At 35.3% G+C, this 13,348-nt stretch overlaps 1 protein-coding gene across 3 annotated transcripts in view; it reads right to left on the reverse strand.

Moving 5' to 3' along the window:
* The window catches only part of RNGTT (RNA guanylyltransferase and 5'-phosphatase), a gene marked incomplete at both ends in the record, with an annotated part of 180,813 nt that overhangs the window by 87,914 nt on the left and 79,551 nt on the right, over positions 1-13,348 (reverse strand). Inside the window, one exon of one of the 3 annotated variants that reach the window (XM_081998034.1) lies at positions 3,108-3,176. The exons of the other annotated variants lie outside the window; for them this stretch is intronic. Within the exon in view, the coding sequence (XP_081854160.1) occupies positions 3,108-3,176 (69 nt within the window). The remainder of the gene's footprint in view (positions 1-3,107; positions 3,177-13,348) is intronic. 3 annotated transcript variants of the gene reach the window in all.

Consider the following 13,348-nt stretch of genomic DNA (forward strand, 5'->3'; position numbering starts at 1 on the left):
GGTTAATGCAGGGGATGCAATGGGGGACACTATGAAGCACACATCCCATCAAATCACCTACAAAGCACTCTTAAATTATAAACGAGGCAAAAACCTCCATCACTTCCAGCACTAAACATGCTCTTCTCATGATCTGTGAAAGATTTCAGTCTCTGGAAAAGGAGGAAGGGGGAAGAAGAAGGGAAGCCTCAGTCATTGCCTTTCAATTGTGATTGTGGAATTAAGGCACTTGTATTGGTTATTGCCCAGGGTATAAAAGTAACTCAAATAAATGGTGAATTAGTTAGGAATAATAATGCTCAGTTAGCATACCCTTGCAAAGGCACAAAACAACCTCCTTACTCCTTAACGTTCTTTCGCCCGCCAGTCACAGTGCAAAACAATTTCTGCTTCAGTACAAGAACCTTGCTGTTCATAATATGAGTTTAGATAAGAAGACTAACAGAAGAAAATAAACCCTATTATATCTAACTGAAACCCTAAATTTGGTAGTAAAACTTTTTCACAAATCCCTTTTCATTAAAGCATGCTGATTTCTCAAAACTGAACTAGTTCACAAGTACTTGATACCAAAACTCTTCAAACCCAAGAGAAAGGAGAGAAAATCCAGAGCTCCTAGAAGCTAAAAGCATAATTCCTATTCACAAATCATTCTGGGTATTTTGATTTTTTTTTGTAACTCAGGATTAAACCAAACTTCAGAACAGCAACATATTTTGTCTCCATCCACGTTGACTCTCAGCACCAGCACTTCCTATAGCTAGTGGAGAATACACCCATACACTCAGGTCTAGGTGCCTGTGTCTAAGACCAGAGATCAAGAGGAACATCTTTGAGTAAATGGAAAAAAAAAACCCAAACAACAAAAAAACACAGAAAAGACTTTCAAACACACAGAACTAATAGGCTCAACATTCTTTATGTTAAATAACTAGTTAACTTCTGCATTCTGCTTTAACTATTGAAAGTATGGAAAGTGTGGGTATTCTTCCCCAAAAAATTTCCTGTCTGTAAATGGCCACATTCCATTCAGCCTCCTGTGCTGCCACTTTATCCTTCTTTGTGATTTTGCTCCAATTCCTATCTGTTTTTGTTTTCTTCTCCTCAAAGCACATATGAGACTTCAGGAGCTCCCATAAGATGTTCTCAAATTTCTCTGACCTTCTAAAACTCAGCATCATTTCTGTCTCTTTCTGCAAGATCAAATATGTCAATAAAAATGGTTGTTAAGAATTGTTTTCTTCTGGATATGCCATGGTCTCTTCATTTGAGAAAAACTGATTTTAAAAAGGTCTTTAAGTCTCATGCTGCCCAAAATTCAGGCCTCTACCCCAATCAACAATAGATATTTTCTTCTGTGAAAAGATGTCATACATCACATATACAACTGCAACTATAATAAAAAAAAAAAAAAAAAAAAATCACGTAGTATTCTCAAGGGATCATTTATGCATTGTTATACTCTGCTGCCCTTGTATTGTTGCCTATTAATTTATACTCTCTGTATCACATAAAATAAAAATGCAGTATCAGTTATCTGTATCAGCTTCATCCTTTTCCATTAATCAGCTTTAATACTTATTTCCCAATTAATAGGTCTAGAATAATTTATTTGCTTTAAATATATTTTATATTTTTTCAGCTACAAAAGCCACTGAGAAAACTGCACATTGCTTAGTCTCGGAAAATCAGTTTAATAACAGATGCAACAAACTTACATTCCATAAATCCTGAAATAATACTGAAATTTGAACATTAAATTAGACTAAACAAATATACCCCATATTTTAAAGATGAAGAAGAACCTTTATAAGCATTTATGCAAGAAAATTAGTTTTTGTTGGGTTCTAAATTTCTCAGTATGCTAAATCAGAAAACACAAATTCTACAAACACAAAAGATATCAGATCTTAATTTCCTGTAACAGCAGCAAAGTGACACGTTCTTAAGTAATTTCATTTCAAGTAAAAAAGCTAATTTCAAATTTAACCGTAGTAACTCTGCATGGTTTAACCTCTAATATTCAGGAAAGTAGTTCTGAGAAGCCTTTACAATTGCTTTAGATTTTAACAATGTTCTAAGACATCATCAGGACTTCTTATGAAAGTATGAATTTTCTTTAGCCTAGTAGTTTTGCTTTGAATTTGAAATAGCTATATATTTTTTAAAAAAAAAAAAAAAGGTATGTAGTCTAATTTCCCAGTTATTTTGTGGTTAGATGATGTAGAACTTGCAATAGAGAACTGAGGTTAATCTTCTTTCCCAATGGGAGTGTCATCATCCTTGCTAAGGTCTACAATATAGTTAGTAGACCAGAAAAAACTGTTTTACCTGGAAAAATAAATACAAATGTTTTCCGTAAAGGTAGAAATATCTGTCAAATTTGAAATAACAAAAAAACAATTCCTTGTTTTACAAGCTAAGAAAAAAGTCAACAGGGATGATGTTACAGTCACTATCTATGCCAATATACAATACACATTGCAGTATATCCACTGTACCAGAGTCAACAGGAGCAGTAAAAAGATGGACAAGGCCATGCTACTGACTTCCTTTAAAACCACCCTTCCTTCCTGAGAACCATTTATCTTAATTTCTCTGGTTGTATGCAGTTCTTCTGGGGACTTCTCCCCGACCCAGCGATATTCCTTTATACTGGTGGACATGGCTCCAGAATATATCATGCTTTAATTGCACTAAAACAACATAAGTCAAAAACTTCACTGAAATTTTAATGTGTGAACATCCTTGAGACAGATAAATAATCCCAGTGCTCGAATCAATGGCTGTAAGATTCACAGAACTCATACAGTCAGAAAAAATCGTTACTTATTTAGCAGTACATCATAGTACTCATGCGAACAAAGCATGAGCTGATTCGTTGAAAACTACCACCATGGATTAATCTTAAATCACACATACTACAAATTAGATTGCAACTAGTTGAATTTAAGTAGTCTGAGAAACTGGAAAAGTAAGAACCAACGTTGCAAAGTAATCCTGACCAAAACAAAGGTTAGGTAGTAGATGGGAGGATGAGTTGGGGAGGGAGGGTGAGAGTTTCATTTGAGACTGAAGGGAGAAAAATCCGTTTTTATGCTACTTACTCCTGTAGGCTGAAATATCAGTCCATCCACTTCATGGCTAACTTCTCTAGCAAAGCTTCCTTCCAGGAGCTGTAGAACAAAAGGAAAATAACTCTTTTTTCCATAGGGAAATATTTCACTGAGAAGACTGCACATCAAAGCAGATTATATGCTACTACTGCAATCATTTGCTAGTAAACTGCTTAGTTATGGTTTCACATTAGAGCTTGGGAAATGTCAACACAGAAAGCTTCAACAAATTAGTAGTTTTTACACAGAACACCGAAGGCTCAAACAAGTTTCAGGGAGGTAAACCCTTACAGTATTATTCAAGGAAAAAGCCTTTGTCCAAAAAGAAATATTGAGAAACAAAGGTGACTCTATACACTAAAAGATGAAGAAAAATCAGTTCTGTTATATATATATATATATATACACACACACACACAAAACAACTATGTGAATTAATTTGGACCTTGAATATTTTGTTCTACATTTTCAAAGACTATGAATTCCATATGGAGATTAATATATCCATCAAGATTGTATTTAGCAGACAAAAACCATCTAGCTGAACAAACTAATGAAACCAGCTAGTTGACAGTTATAAGAATTGATGATACACTTCCATGTTAAATTAGGACTTGCCTAAGGAAAAGCAAATAACCAGTGAGAACTACAATTGTCAAGTAATAACAAAAATTAAGAGAAGTAACAAAATGCTTCTTTATTAATTTCAATTTATGTTTTACTGTAGAGATGAAGACTCTATCCTGAAGTTGTAGGTGCTTTTAGTAACATCTGAAAAATGTTCATGTATAAGTAAGCACATGGTCATAAAACATAGGAAATATGGAATTCAGTAAATCACATCCAGTTTCAAAAGCAACATTTTGGCCTAGACTGTTAATTTTGTATCATTTCCTTTGTATAGTCCAACTTAACCCAATGACCCGCTGACTAAATTACTCAAATCAAGTATCGAACTCTGTCCTTAGCAAACGGAAAAAGTATGAAAGGAGTTGAGAATTAACATTTTTATCTTCCTATGGGCTCTGCAACTCAAAGCAATGTGCTTAAAATGGCTCACAAGCCTGATGGCCAAATATTTTAAACAATAATAAGACAACATGGTATTTCATTTAAATCTGTAGCTGTTTGCATAGAACAATTAATCATTTTTCTATAAAAAAACCGAGCTTTTTTCCTTATCCACAGTCATTAGCATATTTGTGCTTTGTAACTGCATCTACAAATACAGCTTTCACTATTCAACTTTTCGATACAATTTAATTGAAAAATACATTCTACCAGAGTACTCTCAAGTGGTAAAATACTTTAAGAATATTTGATTCTGAGTAAGAAATCACCCAGCGAAACACTATTTTTCAGTACAGAAAGCCCATACTTGGAATGTGAAGTTGTAGCTTGCATTCACCTATTATCGTTTTCAAATTTACAACTGAGGCTCATGATCCTTTACCAGAGGTCTATACAAAATAAAAAAAATAAAAATACACAGTTCTTTCAAAAGTTAATTGTTAATCTTAACTTCAGCAGAGAAATTAGTACATTAGAAAATACTTAAACAAAAAGATTTTTAAAAATATTTTTAACAAAAAATATTCTACACAAGCTAAGCCTTCTGTGGATCCTTTGCAAGGTTACTCCGCAGTTCCAAACTGACAGGCCAGTGAGAAATCTTTAATAAGAATACACCTGATATTTAAACAGATGGAAAAGATGTCATTAAATTCAAGCACCAAAAAAACACTTTCTCTGAATACAAAAACCTACACCTTTAAAATTAAAAGACAAAATTCAAATTAGCTAAGACTATATTTTTTATACATTTCTAGCTATCTTTTTTAAAAAGCACTAACCAAACTGGCAAACAGAAACCAATCATCTCTGTTTCTGTTTATCCGATGTTCTTAAAGGAATTTGAGGACATGGCTACTTTGGTGTTGGAGCATACATAAATTGCATTATTTATTCTTTTTCCAAAATAAAACTTAAGAATATAGACACAATCTTTTAATTTTGAGTGTGTGACCTACCCAGGTAAAGCATAAAATTATTATCGTGTGCTATTTTACCTGTAGCACTCTCCACTCTGGTCTACGTGTAGTTAAGCTACATTAAACACTTCATAAATGGGGGGGAAATGTAAACTCAAAATTTGTAATTTAAAAAAAAAAATTCTGGTATTCTTTTTTATTTGTTACTCCACTGGAATTATAACATGCAAGGGAATCCATCTTAGCAACCTGACATCCAGTTTCAGACTTGGACTCGTTCTCATTTTGGACATCCACAGCATTCTTACTAAGACATCTACCAAATGTCAGATATCGAAGACAAAAGGATTTTAAAACCAGAACAAGACTCAACAGATAACTAAAGCTCTCTGTGCTCCCAGTTATTCTGCTTTCATTCTCAGTTATTCTGCTTTCATTCTCATTTGGTCCATTACAAGTGCTTCAATGATATTCTAGAAAAGAATTTTTAGTAGAAAGGATTAGCAATTTGAGGGAGGGGGAGTGAAGTGGGAAGGAGGGAATGGAAATTTTCTCTGAGCTTCTTTGAGAATTAAACTATTTAGAAGTTGTCTGTGAACACCAGAATATATACCCATTGAATATTGCAGAAAGTTTGGTATGACAGGAGAATGAGCAGAAAAGGAATGTTTGACATATAAGCAAATATTTGTGACACGAAAATTTTAGCTGATATAAGGCTTTTAGGTCTGTAAACTTAAAATGCAGACATCATGGTTCATCTTTTTAAAAATTATGTTCAATTTTCCACGCATATTAAAATTTCTAATTAACTTGAACAGTACGGTCTTTTTTAATCGGCACCATGATAAATGGCACACCTGCTTGACTGGGATGACTGCCAGGGATCAGATAAAATGGAGTGAATCTCAATGACATTTTATAAAAAATGGGTAAATGACGCATGCTAGCCAATTCTTCTAGCATGCTATTCCTTGTAGCCTCGTGGCATCTATTTCCACCTGTGAACCCCTTTGTCCACTTCTTTCTGCTTCCCCATGAACATTACAAAAACCATATACTCATACTACAGTTTATTATTAAACTTCTCCTGTCTTACTTTATAACTAAATCAAATTAAAAATTATCACTACATCTAATATTCCTCTAACAAAAAGAATGGTGTAATCACATGGAATGAGTGGAGCTGTACGACAAGGAAAAGGATTTCTCCTTGCTCTTTAATCACGAAGCTGAGGAGCAGCAGTATGTCACCAAAAGCAGCACTAATAACCTGCTGAAGCCAATTTTGCTAAAGCACTGAACAAGTCAGCAGAATTTCTTGATAATTGAAAAATTACGCTTTGGAGATTTCTCTATACTTATCAATAAAGAAATCACTTGGTTCCTCCAGCAGGAAGAGGAGAAAACTTCGGTGCATACAGATTCCACACAACACTAGTAGGCTTTTATTAATGTTTCTGTAATTCTGAGGCAAGCCACATAATTCTGATGAGTTTTCAGATGTCACTTTATTCATAAAATAAATAAGTCCAGTGGTACTACTGTGCCTCTTCCTTCCCCTTACAAAAAAGATCTCATGGAAACACAACATGCCTGTGAGAGTTATGCAGATTCCAAAACATAATAATGTCTCTGCAAAGTCATATTGACTTTCTACAAAATAAATTGGCTAAAGGTCCCTGCACACAACTGTTATCAATCTGCTATGTCACAGTATGCAGATACGCCTAACCATTTTGTCCATGTTTCTGATTCAAAACTGATACTACTTGTTAGCCTAGTGAAATAGGAAAAAAAAAATCCTTTTGAATTTTATAATACAAGACAAATATACATCCATTTTTCTTACATTTTCAATTTCACAACTGCTATACGCTTCATTCACTTTCGAGTCAAGCTACAGCAACTCTGCCTGCAACGGTCCCTGAGCAGCTTTTCAGAGCCACCTTCAAATCACTGATCATCTACCTGGTCACTCAACAGCAAAAGCTGCAAAAGGGAATACACTTTACTCAAAAGTATTAGTTATGAATAAACTACCAATGGAATTGTCAATTAACTAGAATGTAAAACACCTCCAGACATGAGCATACTGTTATTCCTAACTTCACAGAACCAGCATCTTCATTGGCTTAGATTTTAACCCAACCCACAGCACAAGCCCTTCCTCTGATGGTGACAGCCCTTACCCTCAGACTACAAAGTAATTTTCACATCCGGACAACTGTCGGGTTTTATAGACATGGGCTCATAAATCTCTGTACAAATACTGCAGATTCTTTAAACGTACACAGCCTTCAGAAAAAGATTCAGAAGTTACCAGCACAAGTAACCACTTTTTTTAAAAGGAAACAATTATTCTTCTCTCTCCTTACAATTCCCTAAAAGAGATGGACTATTCTTCTTTTAAAACAGTATACCACTCCTGTTCTATTTTTTCATTAATTTGTTTCATCTTGCTTGCCAGTTTCTGTATTTTTCTATTTTTACTTGACAACCTCCTCAATAGTCCTGTCTCATCTCAGTATACACTCTTTTATGAGATCTTAATTATCCACGTTCAATATAAAAATTATTTACTTTAACACTGGTTGCTGATTTATTTAAGACATCTCAGAATAAGTTTTAAATCCAAAGTGGGAGGTACAGATGTTTTCAAATGCATGGTGGTTTAACAACATTCAATAAAATATACAAGAATTTAATGTGTCTGCTACTAACAGAAGTATTTTTATCATATTTTTGCTACCTCACAAGACAAAATTAATCTCTATTACTGCATAGAAGTCTCTGAAGAAAGGATCACATCACAAATCCAGATGAAGATCTCTATACCAAACCCAGTATTTTATTGGGTAACCTCCCTGGATTTAAGTTTAAAACAAACAAATAAAACACAAAAAACCCCTAAAACCTGCTTAACAAAATTATTTTGCTTAAAAATCAGAATTGAAATCTGGATCTCCCTCGTTATGGGTAGAAGAAAAGTATATTAAGAATAACCTACTACATAATATCTTCAGAAATCCTGTTTTTGAATGACATCAGAAATCCTACAGAATGCCTTCTATGTTAAGTTCAGTTAAAGTAAAATAATGCAAAAATAGTCTGGCTCAGATTCATCCCAACTATCATGTTTCCCAAAATAAATCAATTAATCAGTAACAGGCAATGATGGAGCCATCATCCACACTATTAGCATTATAAACTCCAGCTTTCAATCATCACATTTTGAAAAGGAGGCCTCCTATAAAAGAATTAAACATGCTGTCTGGGGCATATAAGCTTCCTTCCAGATGATACACAGGCTACTGTACAATGCTTGAAAATATTATCAAATGCAGCTTAATGTCAGGTGAGGGAAGCTGATCCCTCTAAGCTACAGTTGTAGTCTCTGATCTTTCCTTTTCCCCAGAATCTTTCCATTTTCCCCTGTCCTGCAGCTTCATTTCTTTTTTGGTCTGCCTTGTTTGTAAAAGCAGAGAAGGTACCAAGAATTAAACAGCTACTTTCAGTCTCAAAGCAAAAAAAGCCTCAAATAGCATGTGAGCAACTATATACTGGGAGGGAAGGGGAAGTTTCATATATTATTCGAAAATAAAACTCAAAATCTCAAACTTTCTACAACTGAAAGTTGGCTAATTCACATTTTAAGAGAAACAGAGCCCAAAATAAAGTATTAAGAGAAGTTTTAATTTTGGTTCATTGGCTGAAATTACTATAAATATATGGTAAAACTGTCAAAACAGTCTTTAATGACTGGGGAACACACAGCTTTGGGAATTAAAGGGAGAACATACCTTCTGAAAAACGGAAAAAAGGAAAAAGAAAACCACCTCAAACTGAAGCCACTCAGACTTCTTTTTCATACGTGGGATACCGTTCACCTCACCTAGCATTAGCATTTTGAAGTAAAACAGCTGACCTAAACAAACTTAGTGTAAATTAACAGTTTGGGGGAAGATAGGAGAGGATCAAAGACATAATTCTGGCAGTTCTGCTGCTTCCCTCCCTCCCTGCCCAAAACCAGACATAGCCTGGATCACCAGTTCAGATTAACTTTCAGACACCTATGAGGAAGAGATGAAACCCTCTCCTCTCATGCATATTTAAGTTCCTCTTGATACACTCAAGGGCCAAGTAATATTTTGGAAAATTGTGCAGTCTCAAGTTATAGCATGCTGTGATGGAGAACCACAGTCTTCGTTAAGTTGCTCCAATGAACTACTGCATGCACAATTAAAATTCAATGCCTATTTCTCAGTAATTTTTTTTCTTCCTTAACATTTTCTTCCTTGTTCCTCTACTTAACAGACACTGATCGAGTTCACCTCAGAGTTTTTTTGGCAAATAAACTAGCTTCACATTTCAAACATCTCACAAATAAGCAAATATAACCTTTCAATATTTCAATAATGTCTCTTCTCAACTCAGAGTTACCAGTTTTTTCATCAGCTGAAACCATCTCAGCTAGAGTAGACAGAACATTCCAGGACAGCCATAGCAGCAAGTAAAAATGCACTCCCTGTTCTCTTCTGCAGGAACCTCCTTTCAAGGACATCTCTGGATACATGAGCACTTGCCAAAGAAGAATTTCACCAGGCGATGGCTCATTACAACTGGCTGCTTGACTTAGAGTAGCTCCCTCCAAGTAACTGTGAAGGTCCTGAAAGCACGGCCCATGATCTCATGAGTGCGACTTAGCACATGGCCATACAAGCAAATGTTTCTGCTTGCACCTGTGATTCCAAAAGCTGTAAATAGCATTTCAACGTCAGCATTTACTTCCCTCATGCAAACACCAGTAATCCAGCTCTCATTTATACGATTTCACATTTTCCACCAAATCACCTATAAAAATGTTGAAGAACAGATTTTTGATCAACTTAAGATAACCCAGTTTCCTTTGCATTATTCCAATTTCCTAACAAAAATACGATATGCTACCTCATGTCAAATAAGTAAGGTAAAACCCAGTATTTACTGTATTAATTAAAGTGTATCTTTACAGCAGGGTAAAGTCCAATTCTATAACACACCCTCAATTATTCGTTGTATTTGGTTCTATTTATCTTAAAGATTTTCAATTTTTGTTTGCTGGGAAACCAGCAACAAAGAGGCACGGAAGGAAATGCAGCATTATAACTGAGAGTGCAGTCAGAAAAACCACAGCTTATGCTAAATATTTTTAAGCTAGTATATTAAAAAAATAATGAAGTTACAAAATATTTCCTGGCCCATGCTAATAGTCTTAAATATGCATAAAGGAAGAGTAGGATCAAAAACTGTAGAAAATAAATTAAAAACTTAACTCCTTAAGAAGTAATTATTTAAAGAAGTTTTATATGCTCATTAGAAACCAACACGTATTGAAGAATAACGGCTACATTTTCAGTAAACCAGTGAAATGATCTACTTTGCCCTAACTGCATAAGGAACACAAAGTATAAACTTCTCACTTGCTCATTACTTGAAAAGAAATTTCATGCTCTTGGGATGCAAAATCAGTGTATAATTCAAATTGCATGAAAATCCTTTAGAATAATTTATGCTTAAAGCTCAAAATCCTAGCTTTCATGCAGCCATCCACTCAAGATTCTAGTTCAAGGTATAAACAGAGAAAAGCTGTAAATGTTATTTTGTCTGTATGAATATGTTCATGGTGAAAGCACTTGATGTTAACCAATAACTCAGCACTAAACAAGAAGAGTAAAAGTAAACTCCAAAGGTTCATCTGTTAACAAAATCACCACTATTTTGAACTGCGTGATTTGTGGCAACAGCTGAATCATACTGTGATGAAAATTATACCAAATGACTGCATAAAGACACACGGGAATTCTCCCAGTTGATAAAATTAAAAAAATACATACTTCTTATAAAATAATATTTTATGGAAAGCCTTTCAGTTTGTTAATTTATTAGAAGCTCTGAAACCAATCATACTGAAAGACTAAAAATAACCTCTTTGCCAAGTTAATCATACAGAACATTTCGGCTCAAAAGACATTAAAAACACCTAATTACTGCAATGGATTCGTTCCCTGTAAGAATGAAAGCAGATAATGGCACCAATGTGAGACTGATGTTCACTAATATGATCAAGAGACTAATTATTATCCATGAATCATTTGTAGCATTCAAAACTTGATTAATGTCAGGTCAAGTTTAACATGTGATAGGTTTTATTAGTAATGCTTGGCTATCCCACAGCTTGTCAGTTGAAGCGAGTGCCATCTGTTAGGCATAGGAATAGCCAACAGCCACAACAAAAGCGCAGTGGATACAACTGGTCACTAAAGTACATTTTAAGTATTCGATAAAGGAGCTACCCTAATAATTTTAAACACACTAGACCAGAATCCAGCAGAAAAGGACTTTCTAAAGATAGGAAATTTGTGGCCCAAAAAAGGGAGCATGCAAGGCAGGCTTTTCTCATTTTAAAGCTTGATCAAAGGCATGTTTAATAAATGTTTAGTGAATTTAGCTTCACTGATCAGTTGCTAATAACAAAAATTCTTTTCCAATAGGAATACGCATAGCTTCCTCTCTACACTCCATCATCTTTAGCAAGCATTCCTGTAGAGAATATACTGCTTTACCCTTTAAAGTATCACTCATGGTATTCAAGTACATATGGCCCTAACTAATGGCTCATGTAGCAAAACACTATTAGAAGACAATGAACCTGAAATTCACATTCAACAAGAAAATGTTTACTGACAGTCTCCCACTTGTTCTAATAACAGATAATGGCAAGAAGAAATCTTTTCCGAACAGGCTCACTTTCTAGTATTTCACAGCACTTTGTGGGTGGCCAGCTTTACCGGGGGTCACCTCTCCCATGCACAGCCCATTCACAGCTCTTGCAGCAGGACAGGAACTCACCTGCTACCATAAGAGCTCACCTGGGCACCTCCACTGAACCTCCATGAGCTCTGCACTAATAATAGCGGGAGCAGCAAGGCTGAAATAACATGAAGAGGCAACAGACAGGTGCTTGCACAGAGAGGAAGGAAGGTGACCTAATTCTACCTGGGTTTGCTGCAGCACCTATATACTCTCCTCTGGTCTAAAATATTTAGAAACTCAGCAGGAGGATTGAAAGAAACATTTATTTACCTCACAGCTATCATGGCTACAAGAGGCCTCTCAGATGTATTATAAACATGTTCTCATTTGATGGCACTCTTGCATTCTGAGTGGATGAAGTTGAAGGGCTGTGGATTCAGGCTGCCACTTGGGGTCTGTACTTCAGCTCCAAGTGTTCTGTTTTCTGACGAAAATCATGATGTGCAGGGCTCCCAGACATCTTGATGTCTCAATGTAAAAGCCAAGTATTTTAAAGACAATGCTAGTAGGCCACAGACCATAAATAACATCATAATTCAAAGAACGATAACTACTGTACAGTTTCTTCCTCAACCATTTGCCCATGTAATTTCATAGCCAATGACTGCAAGGACCCAAACTACTAGTGCCTGGGCATTAGCATTCTAACTAATGACACCACTCTTCATTGGCTGTCTTTTAGAAGAGCAATTCTGCATAAAAGTCTTTACCAGAGTCCATGTATTCTTTCCGGAATAGGAAGGCAATAGAAATTCCTGTTTACACTCATATGATGGGGAACGAGCAACACCTCTAAGCAAGAAAGCCAAAGAGACTCATATCTTCTATATGCAACCTGCTTCATGTCATGATTGAGGCACCTCTGAAAACAAGAAGTTATTCCACACCCTGGACTCTTAGAGCTTTCCCAGCTTCTACTAGAACTGCTGCCAGTTTTATAAGGGGGTGTTATTGTCTGCTGTTTTTCTAGAGAACTTAAAGCAAGAGAAATCATATATATGATCTTCTGGAACCTGCTGCTTAAATCTTTTCTACTACCGCTTTAAAAGATTTAAAGAAAAGTCATTTCCAGATACAATGATTAGCTGGAAGTTACTGTAGTCTGTGATAGGATGCAACCTCCAATACTGAGAAGGTGGAAGAACCACTAACTTGATTTCATTACCCAGCCACAAGGGAAAAAATGCTATAGTGAACAACAGTAACATATATAGGAGAGGTAGAGGGGAATAAAGTTTTATGGTTCTATTTTTTTAATCTCTTTTTGGTTTTGCAGCTTATTCATTACCTGCACTCTTTAAAGATGCTACTAACACTAGCTATATACCGTGTTCCTTAATTAGTTGGATAGAGACATTTTAGAAAAATGTAGGGCACGCTGCAGTA

Source organism: Phaethon aethereus, assembly GCF_964289735.1.
Source record: "Phaethon aethereus genome assembly, chromosome: 3".
In the NCBI taxonomy this organism is placed as follows: domain Eukaryota; kingdom Metazoa; phylum Chordata; class Aves; order Phaethontiformes; family Phaethontidae; genus Phaethon; species Phaethon aethereus.